The 16,602-nt window shown below is 39.3% G+C and overlaps 1 protein-coding gene across 2 annotated transcripts in view; it reads left to right on the top strand.

Moving 5' to 3' along the window:
* Nucleotides 1-3,486: 3,486 nt before the first annotated feature.
* Nucleotides 3,487-16,602, top strand: part of NDUFS4 (NADH:ubiquinone oxidoreductase subunit S4) — a 48,336-nt gene continuing 35,220 nt past the window's right edge. For both annotated transcript variants that reach the window (XM_074856149.1, XM_074856150.1), the window contains exon 1: nucleotides 3,487-3,642. In XM_074856149.1, the coding sequence (XP_074712250.1) occupies nucleotides 3,557-3,642 (86 nt within the window). In that variant the 5' untranslated portion in view covers nucleotides 3,487-3,556. The remainder of the gene's footprint in view (nucleotides 3,643-16,602) is intronic.

Raw genomic sequence — 16,602 nt, 5'->3', positions numbered from 1 at the left:
AGGAACTGTGAGCATACTGTACAGCACAATAAGTGCTGGCACATGAACTTTCAGTCTTGAGGGACAGTGTTTCACAGTATATCAGTGATAGAAGACCAGCTTGCAGCCAGAATTATGAATGAAAAGTTTAAGCCTTCATGAAAGTATGGGCTTGGAATGATTCTTCTGCAGTCACCTCAAAAATTGATGCATTGAATTATTTTGGGTAATACAGTATTTAACACTTCATTTTCTAAGACTGTTATGCACACAAATTCATGAGCTTAACCTAAGACATCATGGTTTTGAAAGGTGGTGTATTACATGTGTGAATACATTTACACAAATTTAAAACAGTGTATGTTCAACAGATAAAACAGTGTATGTTCAACTTAAACCTATGTAGGAGTATCTTACAGGTCTACTTCTAAACCTGGGGTATAGTCAGAGACAGAAAAATTCGTATCTCTCCCCTTCTCAGGCACCAGACTGCAAGGGACTGTTGATGCATATTAATTTCACGGTAAACTGTGTACTTGGAATTGCCACACATGCTGTCTCTGGGGAGCTATGGTTATTTGTCTTGAAATAGTCTCTCATGTTTGTGACTACTATACAATAATACTTCAGCAACAAATGCTATGGTTATATTTATATTAGTAAATAAACTGTCCAAGAACCCTTTTGTACCCCTGATGCAGCTCAGCTTATGTGGCACAGCTCACAATCATGGAGCCAAATGCTTTTCCCTCTCCTCCCCTGCTCCAAAAAAGCAATCCAAAACCCAGAATGGCCTCATCCACACAGCTTATTAGGAACAGTCCCAGGCCCATTGCTAGTTCCCAGACTGTGCTCAGACATTGTTTGGGATGGTGCTAATTGGACAGGGCCAAAATGGTTCCAGAGACTGTGCTAGCAATTAGCAGCACGTTCACTTATGCACATGCTCAAGCCCATCAGTTGCTGCTGTGATCTAGTACAAGATGGTCCTGGCTCTGCAGCTGCCAAAGGCAACTCCTGTACTTAGCACCCTCCTTTGACAGACTCAGTTAATAAGGTGGCAACTCCAAATTCCAGCTGCCTTCTACTACCTTTGTCCTTCCCCAACCCAAAGAGGGAGCAGGGAGAGCACCAGTTCAAAGAACTGAACCACTTGAAGCACAGGAGCCTCCACATGCTGCCCAAACCACGGGCTCCATCTCTGGCAGTGAAAGAAGACACCAGATACAAAGCTGGATCTACCCCAAAGATCTTCAGCTGAGCTATGATGATCTGCCAGCTGATGCAAAGTAGACAGACTTAAACAACTTGTCCCAGTTTACAATGGAGCCCTCAAGGGTAACTGGTCTCACCAAACCACTGGTGCCTTTGAACAGCTATAAAATCTTCCTCTGTTTCCAGAAATGACAGAGTATTTCTTCTAGCTGAAGCACCACAAAAGAGACAAGTTTAGATTAGCTGAAGAAATCTGAGTTGGTGTGAATGCCTCCTCTAACCTACCATCACTCACGCATGGGGAAAAAGATTTTGGAAGAGAGAGAGAAAAAGTCATGAATTTCCTGAGATGCAGATATTCTGTGTATCTGCACATGGCTGAAGGTTCGGTGCAAGAGGTAACATGCATTATTAGGATGATAACTCATACAGTTGAAAGAAAAAATCACAAAAAAATGGGGAACAGAGTTTTTCAAGTCTTCCTCTCAAAATCCCTGAAGAAAAACCAGTAAGTTCAAAAGTTTGGGGTATTTTTCCACCTGCATTTAACAAAGGAGATCACCTCCCCATATGAGCCATTTCAATCCATCATTGGTACAAAGTTACTCCTGCTGTCTTATTACATCTGACCAAACATATTCACAAAAGATTGAAAAATTAATTTTAAATATTTGTGTCTGAAAACCACCAAATTTATAAATCATTGTGTCTCTGTATTAAGCTGCCCAGACAGATTTTTCACTTTTCTTCTTTTTCTGCAGCATTGTTGCTCTTCTGAACGGGAAAACCAGTACACATTTTCATTTCCCCACAATTCAGAAATATCTGATGGGAAGAAAGCATAGAAAATTATATATTTGAGAATGGAAAGTTCTAGTAGGATGACTTACAATAGAAAGTATTTTGAAACCTTTGCCTAAGCGAACAACTATGAAATAATGGCTCTAGGTCTGAAATTTAATTAGGATTATATAATACAAGGGTGTTGCTTGTTTATTCTCATTGGAAATTAATTCTCTGTTCATTTGATAACTGCAGAAATCATTTGTTGAAAGTTTGTTTAACTTTTCATCAGAACTTTTCTTCCTCTGTCTTCTTTTATTTGGGGCAGGAAAATGCTGAATTTACTTGCTTATGCAGAATTCTTGTATCTGACCCTGTCAAACTGTGCTGTCAAAATCGCTTCTGGAGTAACACAGAAAGAGTTAGTCAAAACCAACATTTCCTCCTGTAGGCATTTCTTCACTTTTTTGTTTAAAAAACTTTAGATATTTTTGCAGTTTTTCAGTAAAATTGAAGCTGAAACCCTTTTTTCAAAATGTCGATTTTTAATATAAAAACAATTAGAATAATTTTAAAAATACCACCTTTTTTCCCCCCCAGAACCAAAAACTTCTCAGTCCTTCACAGTATTACATATTTTTCTGTGACACTGTGCTTTTGCACCATGCGTTTTTGGAAACTTCATGTCGTTTCAGGTTTTGGCACTGAACACGATCATATTTGACTTGATTTACAGCAATCTGTCTCCTTTAACCATGAACACAGCACCATAATGCTTCCAGGGCATAAGTACCGTTATTTACTTCCCTTTTGAAGTTAATGTATTAAAAATATGACTCCACTTTAAGAGAACAGGGGTCCTGCCAGTCTTCCTTGCTTGAATATAGGCAGTAAGGCTGAAATTAGTTTAAAAATGAAACAGAGCTCCTAAAATACGACGTTAAAGACTTACTTTCCTTAGTGAATCAAGAATCACTTTAGTGAAAATAATAAATATTTAAAAAAAAAAAAAAAACCAACACAGGGGCAAGAAGATATATCAAAGCTTTGATGTCTTTGTATGGAGTGCACCATTTTGTCTGTGAAACGTAATGGGCAAGAATGGGACAAAAATATCCATCCCGCAGCTTTTGTGCCCCAGCAGGAAGGGCTCCAGGCGTTGGGGAGACCAGGGCTCGGAGGCCACAGTGCCCTCCCCACTGACACACACACCGGCCCGCTCAGCCACCCCGCCAGGGGGGCGGTGAGGCCGCTAGGCCCGGAGGCCTGCGCCATCCCTCCCAGGCGCCGAGAAGATGGCGTCACACCCGAAGCTGCCAGAAAACGTTTCTGGGCTGAACGCGTAGCCGAGGAAAGGGGTGCCGGCGCCCCAAACGCGTACACAGTTCCTCCACGGGGCATCAGACCCGTCCCCACCCTTTCCCTTCTCCCCCTCCCCAGCCCTCTACCCATCGCACCACATCCTACCCTCTCCCTGCCCGCCCCTCCCGCTCCCTCTTTCCGCCTTCGCGTTTCCTGTCTGGGCGGAGGAGGTTTGGCCCTGCGACGCCGCCGTCTTCCAGCGGCTGCGGCGAGTGTCATGGCGGCGGCTCTCTCAATGTCAGCGGCTCTGAGGCACCTTGTCGCGAGGAGCGGGGCCGCCGCGGCCCGCCTGTCACCGGCCAGGTAACGGGCACTGCGGGCGCTCCGCCGGGCGGCTGGGCGGCATCGCCGCAGCCAGGGGCCCGCTGGCGGCGGCCCGCTGGTACGGCCGCGCTCCCGACGAGGCTGACCCGGGCCTAGGGCTTCGCCGCGGCCGCCTCGGGCTCTAGGCCGGGGGGGCCGCGCTGGGCCCCGCCGCGAGAGGGGGGCGGCCGGCCTGCCAGTGGGCGCCTGGCCGAGGCCTTTCTCCGGGGCTGTACGTATCTGTCCTTGTTGTCTTCCTCGCTGTGACCGCCCGCCCGGTGCCCTTGCGGCACCCGGACGTCGCGAGCTGGTCGAAGCGGCAGAGAAGCCCCGCCGTGCCCAGTGTGGTGGGCGCGTTTGTCTCGTTGCCAGGGAGCTGGAGAGGGCGACGGCTCCTTGCATCGCCAGCACAGTCTTCCCAGAGTTTTGCACCCTTCTGCCCTATTCTGTATCCTGTGGCTTTTCCTCTCTGTCCCCTCCCCAAGATCTCATACTTTTTTCAGGGGGTATGTAGCTACTCCTGATTCCTCGATATAATGCTGAAAATAGCTTTATAATTTTGGTGGCACTTTGCTGTTTGTTTCTTTAATGCAGAGACTTGTATTGAAAGTCCAGTACATGACCAACTTCTAGTTGAAGATGTGTGCATGTGTTTACTTATGTACATGTCATAGGACTTAAGTTTTTTGTCACATTCCCTTCTAGTCAGGAGGAAAAAGTATAGTTCAATGCCATTAACTATGATTTGGAGGGTTTGTTTTTCCATGCTACTTAAGTCTTTACATATAAACATACATACAAGGTAGTGACAGTAATTTATTTAAAATCTGTGGGTCTTTATATGTATATAAAAACACAGAAAGCTGTATCTGCACACATATATAGAGAAAGAAGGACTACGGCCATACTGTTTTTCCCCACTTTTTATGGTCTGCCTGTCTGCCCCATCGGTTACTGCTGCTTCCTCCCTCTTAAAATGGCACTAATCCTCAGTCTCATAAAAATGTTTTGGAATCTCTTGAGTATGAATTTAGGAATTTCACTATGCTAATACAGAAACTTACTATTCATGTTTGCTTGTTTCTGCCCTTCTTTTAGTCCTCTGTGGTGTTGACACAACTATTTCCTGTGCCATGTGGTAAAGTGGATCAGTCAACTGATTTGGATTAAAAATAATTTTGTTTGTTTTAAAGTTTTACCACTTTACCTTTTAAGCAGTTATTCCAGAACAATTAGTAGGATGTAGCAAGGATGGGAATGAACAGGGAAATGTGAGGTAGGGACTCTTAAATTGACATCTCTTCCAGGAAATTTATTCTTTGAAAGAGTGCTTTAGGTTTCTTCTCTGCCACAGAGGGAGACTGAATAATTAGCATCCCTTAATATTTTTGATAAGAGGGAGGTTGAAGATATTTGCCTGAGGGGGACTGAAACTTACACTTCACATTCCATAGGAGAGTGGCCTGATCATAAATCTGCAGGTTTCTTGGAGAAGAGGCAGGGAAGAGCCCTGTGAGTCTCTCTTAAAGTTTTACACATCTTTGGAGTCATTGCATGTTGAAACAGTGAGAATAAAATCTTCCTTGGAACAAGGAAAAGATGTTTCAGAATAAGGTAGATTTGGCAGTATTAAGGAACAGTTAAGGCTGTCATTCATTGCATAATTTTTGTAAAGTAATTAATTATTGATGAAGTAGGCACTGAAACGTACAACTTTTCTCAATTACTGTTTTATACAAAGGATATTGTTAAGCAGTCTCTGCAGTCTTGTATCTTTTTCTTCTGTAATCTGTTGCTTCTTGAAAGCAGCTGTTTGGTTTGTTTTCTTTTGTGGATACACGTTCTGATACACGTTCTGATACACGTTCTGATACACGTTCTGATACACGTTCTGATACACGTTCTGATACACGTTCTGATACACGTTCTGATACACGTTCTGATACACATGTATTTTACCAGAAATCTAGATGACTCCAGTATCATAAATTTCAGTAGACAGGTAGGTGCCTCAAAGCTTTGCAGTGTACCAGTCCCATTTCTACCTTTAGTATCTCACATCTCATTTTGTAAAAAGGGGGTAAAGGAACTTCCCTACCTCACAGAATTGTGAATGTTCTTATAATACAAACCACTTCAGCTTATTTTTCAGTTATAATGATCATCAGCTATCCAAAAGCATACTTCTTTGAGAAGTCAATGGTTTGTATATCCAATCTTGTAATTGGATATACAGATCCTGCGACACTGGTTTCCTTTCAGAAGAGTATTTGATAGATGGAGATTGGTGCAAGTAGTTTCTTACAACAAATTCAGAGTATATTTAAAGTCTTTGTCTGTCTAATTTGTTATTGGAGTAATCTGTGGACAGACTGTACTATACCAGTATGCTAGATGTGTGTCAAAGTAAATACAGGTGTTAGAATTACTGACCATAAAAGTTACCTGTTCTTATGAGATGACTGAAGAAGATTCTGGAATTGTCAACTGTGAGGGCATTTGAATGATTCTTCCATCACTTCAGCATTTTATTTACTCAGATTCAGAGTAAGGTTTGGTCAAGTTTGGTACAACTTGGTTAAATTACAGTTTCATGTTATTTGCCTAAATTAGGTTATGAGAGTAATATAGCTTATTTGTTTGAGCACTGTAGGACTAAAGTTAAAACCTTCAAGCAGCAGTTTTATTTGCAGTGTTTTTCACAGTTTTAGCATATGAAATTTCAGATAGCTCTACAGTTTTCAGAACTTCAGTTACAGAATAATATAGCTGCCTTCTGGTTTTGAAAACAATTTGCAAGACCACTTTCCAGTAGTCACAAGGGAGATTCTATTCTGATTTCCATGAGTTATATTTGTTTCTTACAAATATGATGACATCCTCTAATGCAAAGATTGAATTTATCAGTACCAGTTTAAGCACTTCAAAATATGAATGCTCAGGCTGCTTGATGATTCTGAACTGGTTACTACTGGTAACAAGGAAATAAGTGTCTGTGCCAAAGTTAAGAGAACATGCAGCAACATTCCTTCTATCTTTATGAAGTTCTGTGGGCCTATTTCAAATCACTGAAGCAGTGGACCATCATTATTCTGTCTGATGGTGAGCCTAATATAGACCATCAGCAGGTGGCTTCAGCTGATGCAGAAAATAGAAGTGCCTCCTTTGCTTAGATCACAGTTTTGAAGCTTTTGTGCTGTAAGATCTGTCAGGGTTTCAGGAACTTGCAGTTATGTTGAGCACGCTCTTCTGAGTTTGACCTCTTCAGGAAGAAAGTTGTACCTTGTTTGTCTTACCTAATTATGGCAGATTTTACTTCTTTGTTACGTGCAGGCAAAATTTGGTTAAGGGGTATAATTTCAACAATAGTTACAATTCTTTAAGTTTCATGTGATTTGGAGGAAAACAGAGGAGGGACTCTTAAATGTCTGTTTTGGGAAAGATTGCAGTGTCCCCTTGCATTAGAAAATATGGGTAGGTGAAGCTAGGAAAAGAAAACAAACTGGGAATTAGCTATTTGTTGTGAAACTGTTTAGTATTTCAGAGAGTTCCTTTAGTTCGTAAGGTGTTGCAGTCAGGATACAAAGATACTAATTTATGTTACAGAAGAGGAGTATTTTATGTGTGCAGGTGTAATAACCTGGACACACAGTCCCTGCATTTCATGATAATGAATTGTTCTTGTCACTTTTCAGTGATAGATGGTGGTTCTTCAAAATGTACTGCCTTCTTGTAATTCTGTTGTAGAGACTCTGAGCATGATAGCAAATGTTTTGCTAGTTCATCATAAATGGATATCTGAGATTATGAAAGCAAAGAATTATGGACATTTAGGTAATAGAAAGCCTGTTATTCAATTCATGCTATATGTTCAAGAGAATGAGGAAACCTGGGATGCCATTTAAATCTTATTCTTCAGTTGTCGTATGCATAAGTCAGCTTCTTCCTCAGTAAAAAGAGGGGGAAGCCATTTTTGTGGAAAAATAAAGGACTGGAAGAAACTGGAAGAAAGGTGTTTAATTTCTATATTGTTATTTCACAAATAATAGAGAAAATGTTTATTAACTTTTCAAAAAAAGGCTTTTTTTTCCCCTCAAGATAACTAGCTTACTCTTTTGTGTTATTGTTTGATTTGTGGGGTTCTTTTTCTTTCTTCAAAATAGCGTTGGATCTTTTGTTGCATGTCCACACTAAGCCATATGTTAAAGTAGCGCTTAGTAGACTTCCCAGATCTGTATCTGGGTAGACCAGAGAGCTATACATAGATGCACAAAGTTCTGACTGCATTTGTTAATAGGAGCCCTGTTTAGCCAGTGTTAGTGCTAGCCAGTATCAGATTTTTGTCAAGTTTAGAGTAAGTAGCATGTTGCAGCAGTTGTATTACTTACTTCATCCAGCTGTAATGCATGTCTATTACTTACTGTTATATACTGTCCAGGATAATGTACATGTGGTGGTATCAGGTTCAGACACATCAGAAGCTTTGGTTTTCAATAATAAGAAAATAGTTCTGCAACATTTAACTTCATCAGAATTAATTGCAATGGCCAACTGCATCTGCAAACTGTACCTGGAATACACTTTCAAGATAAGACCGAGGGGAAAAGTTTTTTGAGGTCTTGCCCTTGCTTTATAAGTGGTGTTTTTACATAGTTTCATTTTGATTGTTCATGGGGAAAAAAGACCTTTTAAAATATAAATTTAGCTTGAATTTTACAATTTTATCTTGAATATCTATTTTGTTTTTAATGCATATCAGAGAAGGTACAGTCTTACAACAATAATAGTACAATGGTAAACTGAAATGCAGAATAAAACTCCAGGGAGTTTTTTGGTCATAAGATTGTGGTGACGTAGGTGGTCTCAGGGTGAAAGATGTGGAGAGACAAATAGACATAGCAAGGGGAGAAAAAGACTAAAAACCCTGCAGTTTGTACACTTAATGAGCATAAGTTTAAAAACAGAACTCCAGGCAGAACTGAGTGTTCATCTGATATTGCAGACAGCCTGAAGCAGTAGTTTGGGAGAGGTACATGTTCCATATATCTAAGTGTATAATTAGTTTAAAACTCAGTTCCCTTTGTCCACACTGTTCAAATAATGATTGTATGGACAAGAGAGGGTCTAGCAACGAAATCTTGCATATTCAGCGTGACTGAAAGTATCATCAGTGGTTATTTTTTTATAATCACATGTCCTTTGATGATGATCTGGTGTCTGGCTCTTGTGAAGGAAGGTCCCCTTTCCCCATCAGTTTTGCATGCTTTTAGGGAGAGAGGAGGAGATTTCTGACACATAGGATGACTTGCGTCCTTTTGCAATACTTCACGTAGGATCTCAGATGCTGATCCATCACTGCTTGCTTCTGTCCTGTAAGAGTTGATGGGACAACAACATACTGTCTTATTCATGATTGGTGTGTTGTTCATGTCTATTCACCTTTATTACGGGGTCAGAGTGCTCTGGTGAACCAGAATGGTGTTTTAGATTTCCTGCTTCTGTGTTTGACATTATGGGAAGTAGGGTGTTGGAGTGTTCTCTGTTTCCTTTAAAATGGAAGGAGGAAGCTTTGGAAAGACCCCATGGAGGAATGAAGATGTTGGATGTAAAGAACTATTAGAACAGTAGGATGTTGCTGTCAAAGTGAGTAATCCTGTCATGAATTAGAGAAATGAAAAAGTGAAAAATGTCATGCATCATGTAGTTTAGCCTTTTTCTAATGCACAACTTGTCTCCTGGTGAGCTAAGATCAAGATCGTTCTTGTTCTTAAAGTTGTATGGGATTCCCATAATGTTTCATAAAGTTCAAGTACTTTTGGTATTGGTCTAGGTGAAGAAGAGTATGGGTTGGAAAGATGTGAAAGTAAGAGTGGCAGAAGGGGAAAAGAGGTTGAGAAAGCCAGCGTTTGAGAATGGGGGCATGGGAGAGATGTGTTGTTCTGGAAATGATTGTTTTTCTAATGTAATTACTGAGAAGTAAGTAGAGCAGGCATTATGACAGCAAAATGTTCCTGATGAGTCTTCTTAAATTCCTGTTCATTATTGGGCATATAACTTGGAATTAATTGTTTTAATTGCATTTGGTTCCTTCGCTTTTGGAATTAGAAACCCAAAGGGGAGGAATGACAGCCTTTTCAGCAAGAGAAGGTTTAGTAGAGACAAGCAGACAGAAGTTTAAAGTATCTTTGTGTTGAAAGATAACTAGTAAATCAGCAATGTGCTTGCTTCTGCACTAGAACAGCTGAAAGCTCTTCTTACCAGCTGTGTGGCAACTCGTTTTTGTGGGCTCAGAACTGCAGGTCACTTACCTAAAGTTTGGCATATCTTTAAAAAAAGCATTATTATATGCTAGAATAACTTCTTCCGTAAATCTACTGATCTGAGAATCTAATAATCATATTTCTACTTTGCAGATTTGAAGAGTGGAGATATGAATAAAAACCCAAACTGCCATTAAAACAAAACAAAAACCCAAACCAAACAGAAAAGCCTTAGAGGTTAGAGGTGAAGTTTGTTGGCACTAGTATCCTAAAACAGAAGGACATAATTCTTTCAGGGACTAAACAGTTGAAAATAGGTTCTGACACTGTGTTTGAAAATGACACTTAGTTTTCAAAACAGAACCCCAAACTTTTTTAATGGAAATGCTTTCATGTTGGTATTTCCTGGAGCTAAATATTTCATGTCTTGAAATTGGAGAGAAATGTATTTGTAGAACTTGTTAAAATGACTACAAGCACATTTTTTTGTCCAATAAATAAAGACATTGATAGAAAGATTATGAAATGCCATATGGATACATGGAGAGGGGGAATTTGAATGCCAGCTGTCAATAGATAGAATTTCAAATCTATGTTTAAAAAAGTAATAAAATTTGCTTTAGTGGCAGTGGTTTAATATATACTGTTCCTCAGGTTTAATTCCAACTGGAAAAATACTACTTTTTGGGTTACAACAATGATCTTGATTTTGTCTTAATGTAGGTTTGAGCATTATGACTCAATTTGTTATATATACATCAACTTTATACATGTTTGGAAAAGCCCAGAAGACAGTTGGGTTGTATTGTATTTCTGAATGATAGGAACTGTCACTTTCAGCGCCATTCTTTGCAAAAACAGACACTATCAGAATGCACCAGTGAGATTCAGAAGTTAAATTCCAAAACCCAAAGTAACTTGGGTTACCATCTACATCAATAACGTGCTGCTTTGGCCTTTCACTCACAGCTAGACATAAGCATGCAAGCAAAATCAGTTTCTGATATTTCTTCTTTTGGGAGTAAATAAATGCAAATCAACAGCAGGAATTATTAGACCAACGTAGAGCTCTCAGTGTATTAGACCAATGTAATAGGTCTTCCTTCTGACACTGTGGGAAATCTTGCCTATTATTAAGCACATGTTGATGAATAGTGAGGATGGAAGCATTAGTTACAGTTAATATGGTTGATATTTTTAACTTTTATCTGTATTCTTAATTTTGAATGTTGTTTTTGCTGACATCTCTCTGTAACTTACTCTATGGACAGATCATCTACTTAGTATGGTACGTTTCTCATCATCCCCATTTGTGACTGTTTCTGCCAATTTTTTATTTTTTTAAAGGAATTTGTGAACTTTAAGCATGCTTGAAAACAGTGTTAGTCATAAGGTAAATTTCTGGAGATACAAAGGCCACGTTACTAGTTTTGTCTGGGGCTAACACACAGTCTTGTTCATAATTATGTTTAATGCGATTCTTTGTGATGCAGGAGAGTATCTGTTCTTAAACTTGTGCATTTTTGGTTCTTGAGAGTCAACCATGTCTGTTTGCGCTTTTTTTTTTTTTTTTTGTTACCACAGGGCCTGAAATTAAATTTTTAGTATTTTGAGAAAAACTGGAAATTAAAGATGTCCCACCCCACCAGGCAGCTATTGATTTTTCTGCTGTTGTCCAGATTGTCTGTCATAGATGAAGTTGTCTGTTGTAAGAGATTAAAATGTTGAGGCTTATGTAGTTTGCAGGGAAGCTTGAACCTACTCACAAATGGTTAAAAAAATCCCAAGTTTAGAAAAATCTTCTTTTATGTTAACAGTTTCAGTAAATTTGTATCATCCTTAAGAGCTTACTATTTTATACATTTTATGCATGTACATGTTTCCATTCTTATAACAATATAGTGGATTTTGATAAGCTTTTAAAATTATTTTGTAAAAATTTGATTGAGTGTGTTACGGAGTATACCTCCAAAACTGTCTTAAGATCACATCCTTTAATGTTTCTAATAAAAGATATTGTTAAACTAGCAGGAGGCAAGCTGAAGAGTTAACACTATCTTCTTTATAATGTGTATTTCCATATTTCATAATGAATGGCATATTTCCCTCCTGGCAATATAACGGTATGTTTAGGTACCATTTTGTTAACAAGCCGGTTTCTAGCTGCAGTAATTTCTGTCTGTCTTGATCTTCCCTTGACCTGTGACTGATGTTGAGGAAGTAAATTAACTTTTGACTCAACTAGACAGACTGTAGGCAGCTCCAGAATGTGTGTGGGCAAACAGTTCTTGCAGCTGCTTATTCTTGGAGTGTTAGCATGGAAGATTTCATAAACAGCTTCTATTAATTATTTTTTAAAAATCAGATTTGTTGTATTTTATATAAAATATTTGAAGACCTATGTTTTATGAAGATTATATGTAAATACTTCTGATGTTGTCTTTTTCTGTCAGTCTAATGAAGTAACGTTAAGTAATGCCATCTTTATTAAAGTCCAGACCAAAATTGTAGAGGATGACTGTTTAATTTTTCATCTTTTCTATATATTTCAGTGGTATTAAGTAGAGATTTTTATGGATATTGCATCTGCTATCAATAGTGTTCAGAAGTGCCATCTTTCTGAAACCAGAGATCTATTTTGTGGCTATTTAAAGACCCAAGACTAAACAAGTGGCTTACTTTCTGTAGAACCACAGTATTTTAAATGAAGGAAGAAAACAGAGTTCTTCATGCAGTAGCTTTGACTGTTCTGTCATGTATTCAAGGAGTGTTTGTAAGTGCTGCGTAAGTTATCTGAAGGGAAATTCTGCAGCAGTGATGTTTTGTCATATGTCAGTGTTGATTGTGCCTACCAGAGAAAGGGACAAATAATATGAATGTTGTTGTCTGAACTGGAATTCAAGAATAAGGTTTGCATTTGTAGCACTAGTTTTGCCTTAAGGGTTTATTCCACTTTCAAAAAGAGTGAGCAATAGCAAGGCTAGCCAGTCTCCTTTCAGAGAGCTTCTCAGATAATAAGAATATGAAAAGAGACTAGCAAAAGGAAAGAAAAGTACCAGTGAAGGAGGAAAGGATCAATGTGTAAGAGCGCAAGAGAACACACACATAGGGTAGCTGACAAGGTTATTTTTATTCTCAAAGGTGAGTTCTCCAAAAATGCTTGTAAGGTGTGTTTGCATTAATAAATAGTGGTAAATGGAAAGAAAATTAAGTAAAATAATTATTGAACACCAGGGCATTCAGGCTTTCTTTTAAAGTAGACTTCATTTAAGTAGCATGGCAGTTTCATTATATTAGTCTTGTAACAATAATTTATCCTTCATTAATTTAAAGAATTGTTGTCTCAACACTGCAGAGAAGTATTTTCTAGAAGAAAGTACAGTACTTTCTAGAAGAAAGAACTTTTTTTTCTTTTTCCTAAACTAGTGCCATGTAATTGTTACTCGCACTTGCATGTAGAATAGCAGTTAAAGTTTTGATGTGATAATTTTTTTTAAAACTTCTGTCAGAGGTACTTGCATAGGTTGCTTACATTACAGCCAACCATTTGTTTTAAGCTAAAAACAGATGTGTATTATAGGAGCTAATTAATCACACTGGTACCCACAACAAAAAACCTTGTGCGGTTAGTATCTTTTTAAAAAGAGATAAGATTTAAAATCAGTTGTTATAGAGAGACTGCATAAAAATTAAGTCCTGTGCTTTGGTTGCAAAGTAATGAGGCTGAAAAACAAGTGCAAATATGTTGTATACACTGGAAAAACCTGAACCTCATAGAAATTAATGACTAGCAAGGTCTGGCTGCTCCTGAAGGTAAAACAAGCTGGAAGCTGAGGGTGATCCCAGCAGGCATAGTGCCTTCACTGATCAGGGCACGTTCCCACAGTATCTATACACAAGAAGAGCTGGGTGCTGGTAATAGGGTCCATCAACAGTCTCAGATGCAGCAAAGTCATGAGCCAGGTCCAAGTCAGTCCAGTCAGGAGCAAAAGGAACCAGACAGGTTTGGAGACAGGCTGCAACACGTGTCTGAAGTCTGTCCAGGCAACAGAGTCTGAACAGTACTGGAGTCATCCTGCAGCTTGGGTGAAGGCTCTAGCCAGGCTCGGAGACCACAGCCAGGGCTGGAGGTGGGTACACTTAATGGTGTTGCTCAGGCAAGGGCTGAAGACCCAGAGCTGAGCTTAAATGGAGCTCCAGGTCCACAGGCAGGGGGTTGTTCATGGAGGCCCTGGGTGAGACTGGTCACAGCCATTAAGACCTGTTAGTGCCCTTAGGGTCCTGATGCATGGTCAGACAGAGTTCATCTTCAGATTGTTAATATTAGAGCACAAGATGACTTGAAAACTCAAATTATATTCTTGCATGTAAGATGGCAGCATTGGTGTATCTTCTTTGCATGTAACTCAGTAGACAAAGTTTTACTGAAATATCATGGGGGTTGTTCCACTCAGAGGTGTATGAAAAGGAAGTTGGAAATATGTCAACAAAGCAATGATGTGGACAGGCAGAAGAATTAAAAAATGGGCTGTGATATGATTAAGGTGTGTGGTAGAATGGAGAGTAGCAAGGGTACCTGATAACTGTGGAATGGCAACAATTCAAAGAGGAGTTGAGGACAAAAGCTTGATGTCGAAGTAAATTGAAGCAAGGGTGAAATAAAATCATATGCGAGAATACTAGCTAGATTGTCCCATCCTCATCTAGAACAACTGCTGAGAGCATACAGTTCTGAAAAGTGACCTGCTTCTGTATATCGCATTTCATTTGTGAGGCATTTGGCTGTTTCTGAGTGGCTTTTATGAAGTACTACAAACGTAAATGAATAGATGGCTCTTAAATACATTTTTTCATAGCTACCCAACAACTGAGTCTTACTAGCCAAATAGCTGCATTGACTTCCGTGAAACATTATAAACCAAGATGTAGTTTTCCAGTTACACTGTAAAGGATTCTTTTTTGTGCTATAGCTTAGTTCAGTAGTTTACAGCTCAAGTGTTCGAGGGCATTAAATAAGAAAGAAGTTGCCTTTATTTATATGCCATGTTTTACAGACCTTGCTATTACCTTAGATTATTAGAGTAAGTATTACTTAAGTTTGTAAATGCAGTCAAATAGAAAGGCTAAATCAAAAGGAAAGGTTAGGGATGAAATATAGGACTGTACTATGCTGTAAACCAGTTTGCAAACACAGAGGAATCTTAACTCATTTTTTTTGTTTAATTTTACATGATTCAAAGGCTTTTGTTCAAAATGCATAAACTTCCCTAAGACAGAGGTGGGTTGTGGAACATTAGTTTCATTCCTCACAGTTTTGGAATTAAACCCTTTGACTTTTGTTGTTCTTACTATAAAGAGAGCACAGTTTTTAGTTACTGTCTAGTTGTATGAATGCCTGATTATGTATGTGTGGGGAGAAGTTTGACATTTAGAAAGCACAAACAGAGCAAATATGTCACCTGTGTATTTTGTCTTTACTCCCTGCATAACTTTATTAGGCTTTTTAACTAGATAATGCAAAATTCGGTTGACAGTTGATACGGTCTGTGCAGCATTTCTAGTATTATTTGCCTTTTGACTGACTTGCCTACAAGAGGATTCCACTGGTCCATGGTCAACCTGCTGTTCTCAGATTGTGATCTGAAGTTAATTTCTAAGATTAGGTCTTCTAGTTTGGAGAGTAACGTGTAATGAAATTGCTGATCTGCAACTGTACATGTGGCAGTAGTTCAGAGCTCCTGTCATCTGACAGCAGTTGGACATCTTATAAATTATGTATTCTATTGCTGTAAAAGTAGTACACCAGATCTTACTTCATACTGAGTTTTATGATTTCTAGTACAAAAATATTTAAATACTTTTGGGTCATATTATTCTTAATGTGTTAAGCCCTTCTCTCAAAAGTGTTTCTAGTCTGTTTGCTGTAATCTGGGAGAGACCACTGGCATACTTTGAGTCATGTGCATATGGGGGTCTAGAAGCACTGGCATGACTTTGTTCAGAAGTTTAGTAGCAAATAATGACTTGAGTTTATGCCCAAGCACCTTGAGAAACAGTCTGGTGTCAGCCTGGGACTTGCAGAGAACTGTTTCAGGATGTGGAGCCCTCTATTGCTGGTGTGCTTACTTGAACCCAAGCTAGCTCTGTGGATTTTTGCCTGAACTATTCCTAAGCTCAAGCTGTTTTCATTGTGTGTATGCTTGTGCCATGCATGTACCCACCTAATTAATGCTCCTACAAGTCATAGTGCTCAAAAGCATGGTGGAGACACCTGTGTAGCTCTGCAGGAGTAGGTTGAGCCTGCCTGTACTTACTGATGGAGCCTTCTGAAGGGTTGTGCTGGTCTTTGTTGTGTGCCCAGTGGTGTCAGCTCAATTAGCTGGCTAGAAAGCAGCTCAAATGGGCCCTGTTTGAGTCAAGGGCAGTGCAATCTTGGCACTAAGTCAGAACTAACCTTCCTGATTCATTGGTGACCCTGAGAAAGTTGTTTAAGTGAGGGAAAGTGATGTTGGGCAACTCAAGCCATGTCTTAACAGAGCTGACTTTTGGCCTGGGGACCTAACTGGAGTGCCAGGAGTGGCTCTATATAGTACTTTGGTCCTACAGTAGTTCTGGAAGGACTACGGCTGTGTTTGCATAGTGCTGTGGTTCAACTGATACCTTAGTTGTCTGTAGGTACGTCAGTAGTGTTTTTCTATCT

Source organism: Strix uralensis, chromosome Z, assembly GCF_047716275.1.
Source record: "Strix uralensis isolate ZFMK-TIS-50842 chromosome Z, bStrUra1, whole genome shotgun sequence".
NCBI lineage: Eukaryota > Metazoa > Chordata > Aves > Strigiformes > Strigidae > Strix > Strix uralensis.
Note: the sequence above shows the minus strand (reverse complement) of the source record. Positions and strands in the feature narration are given on the sequence as shown.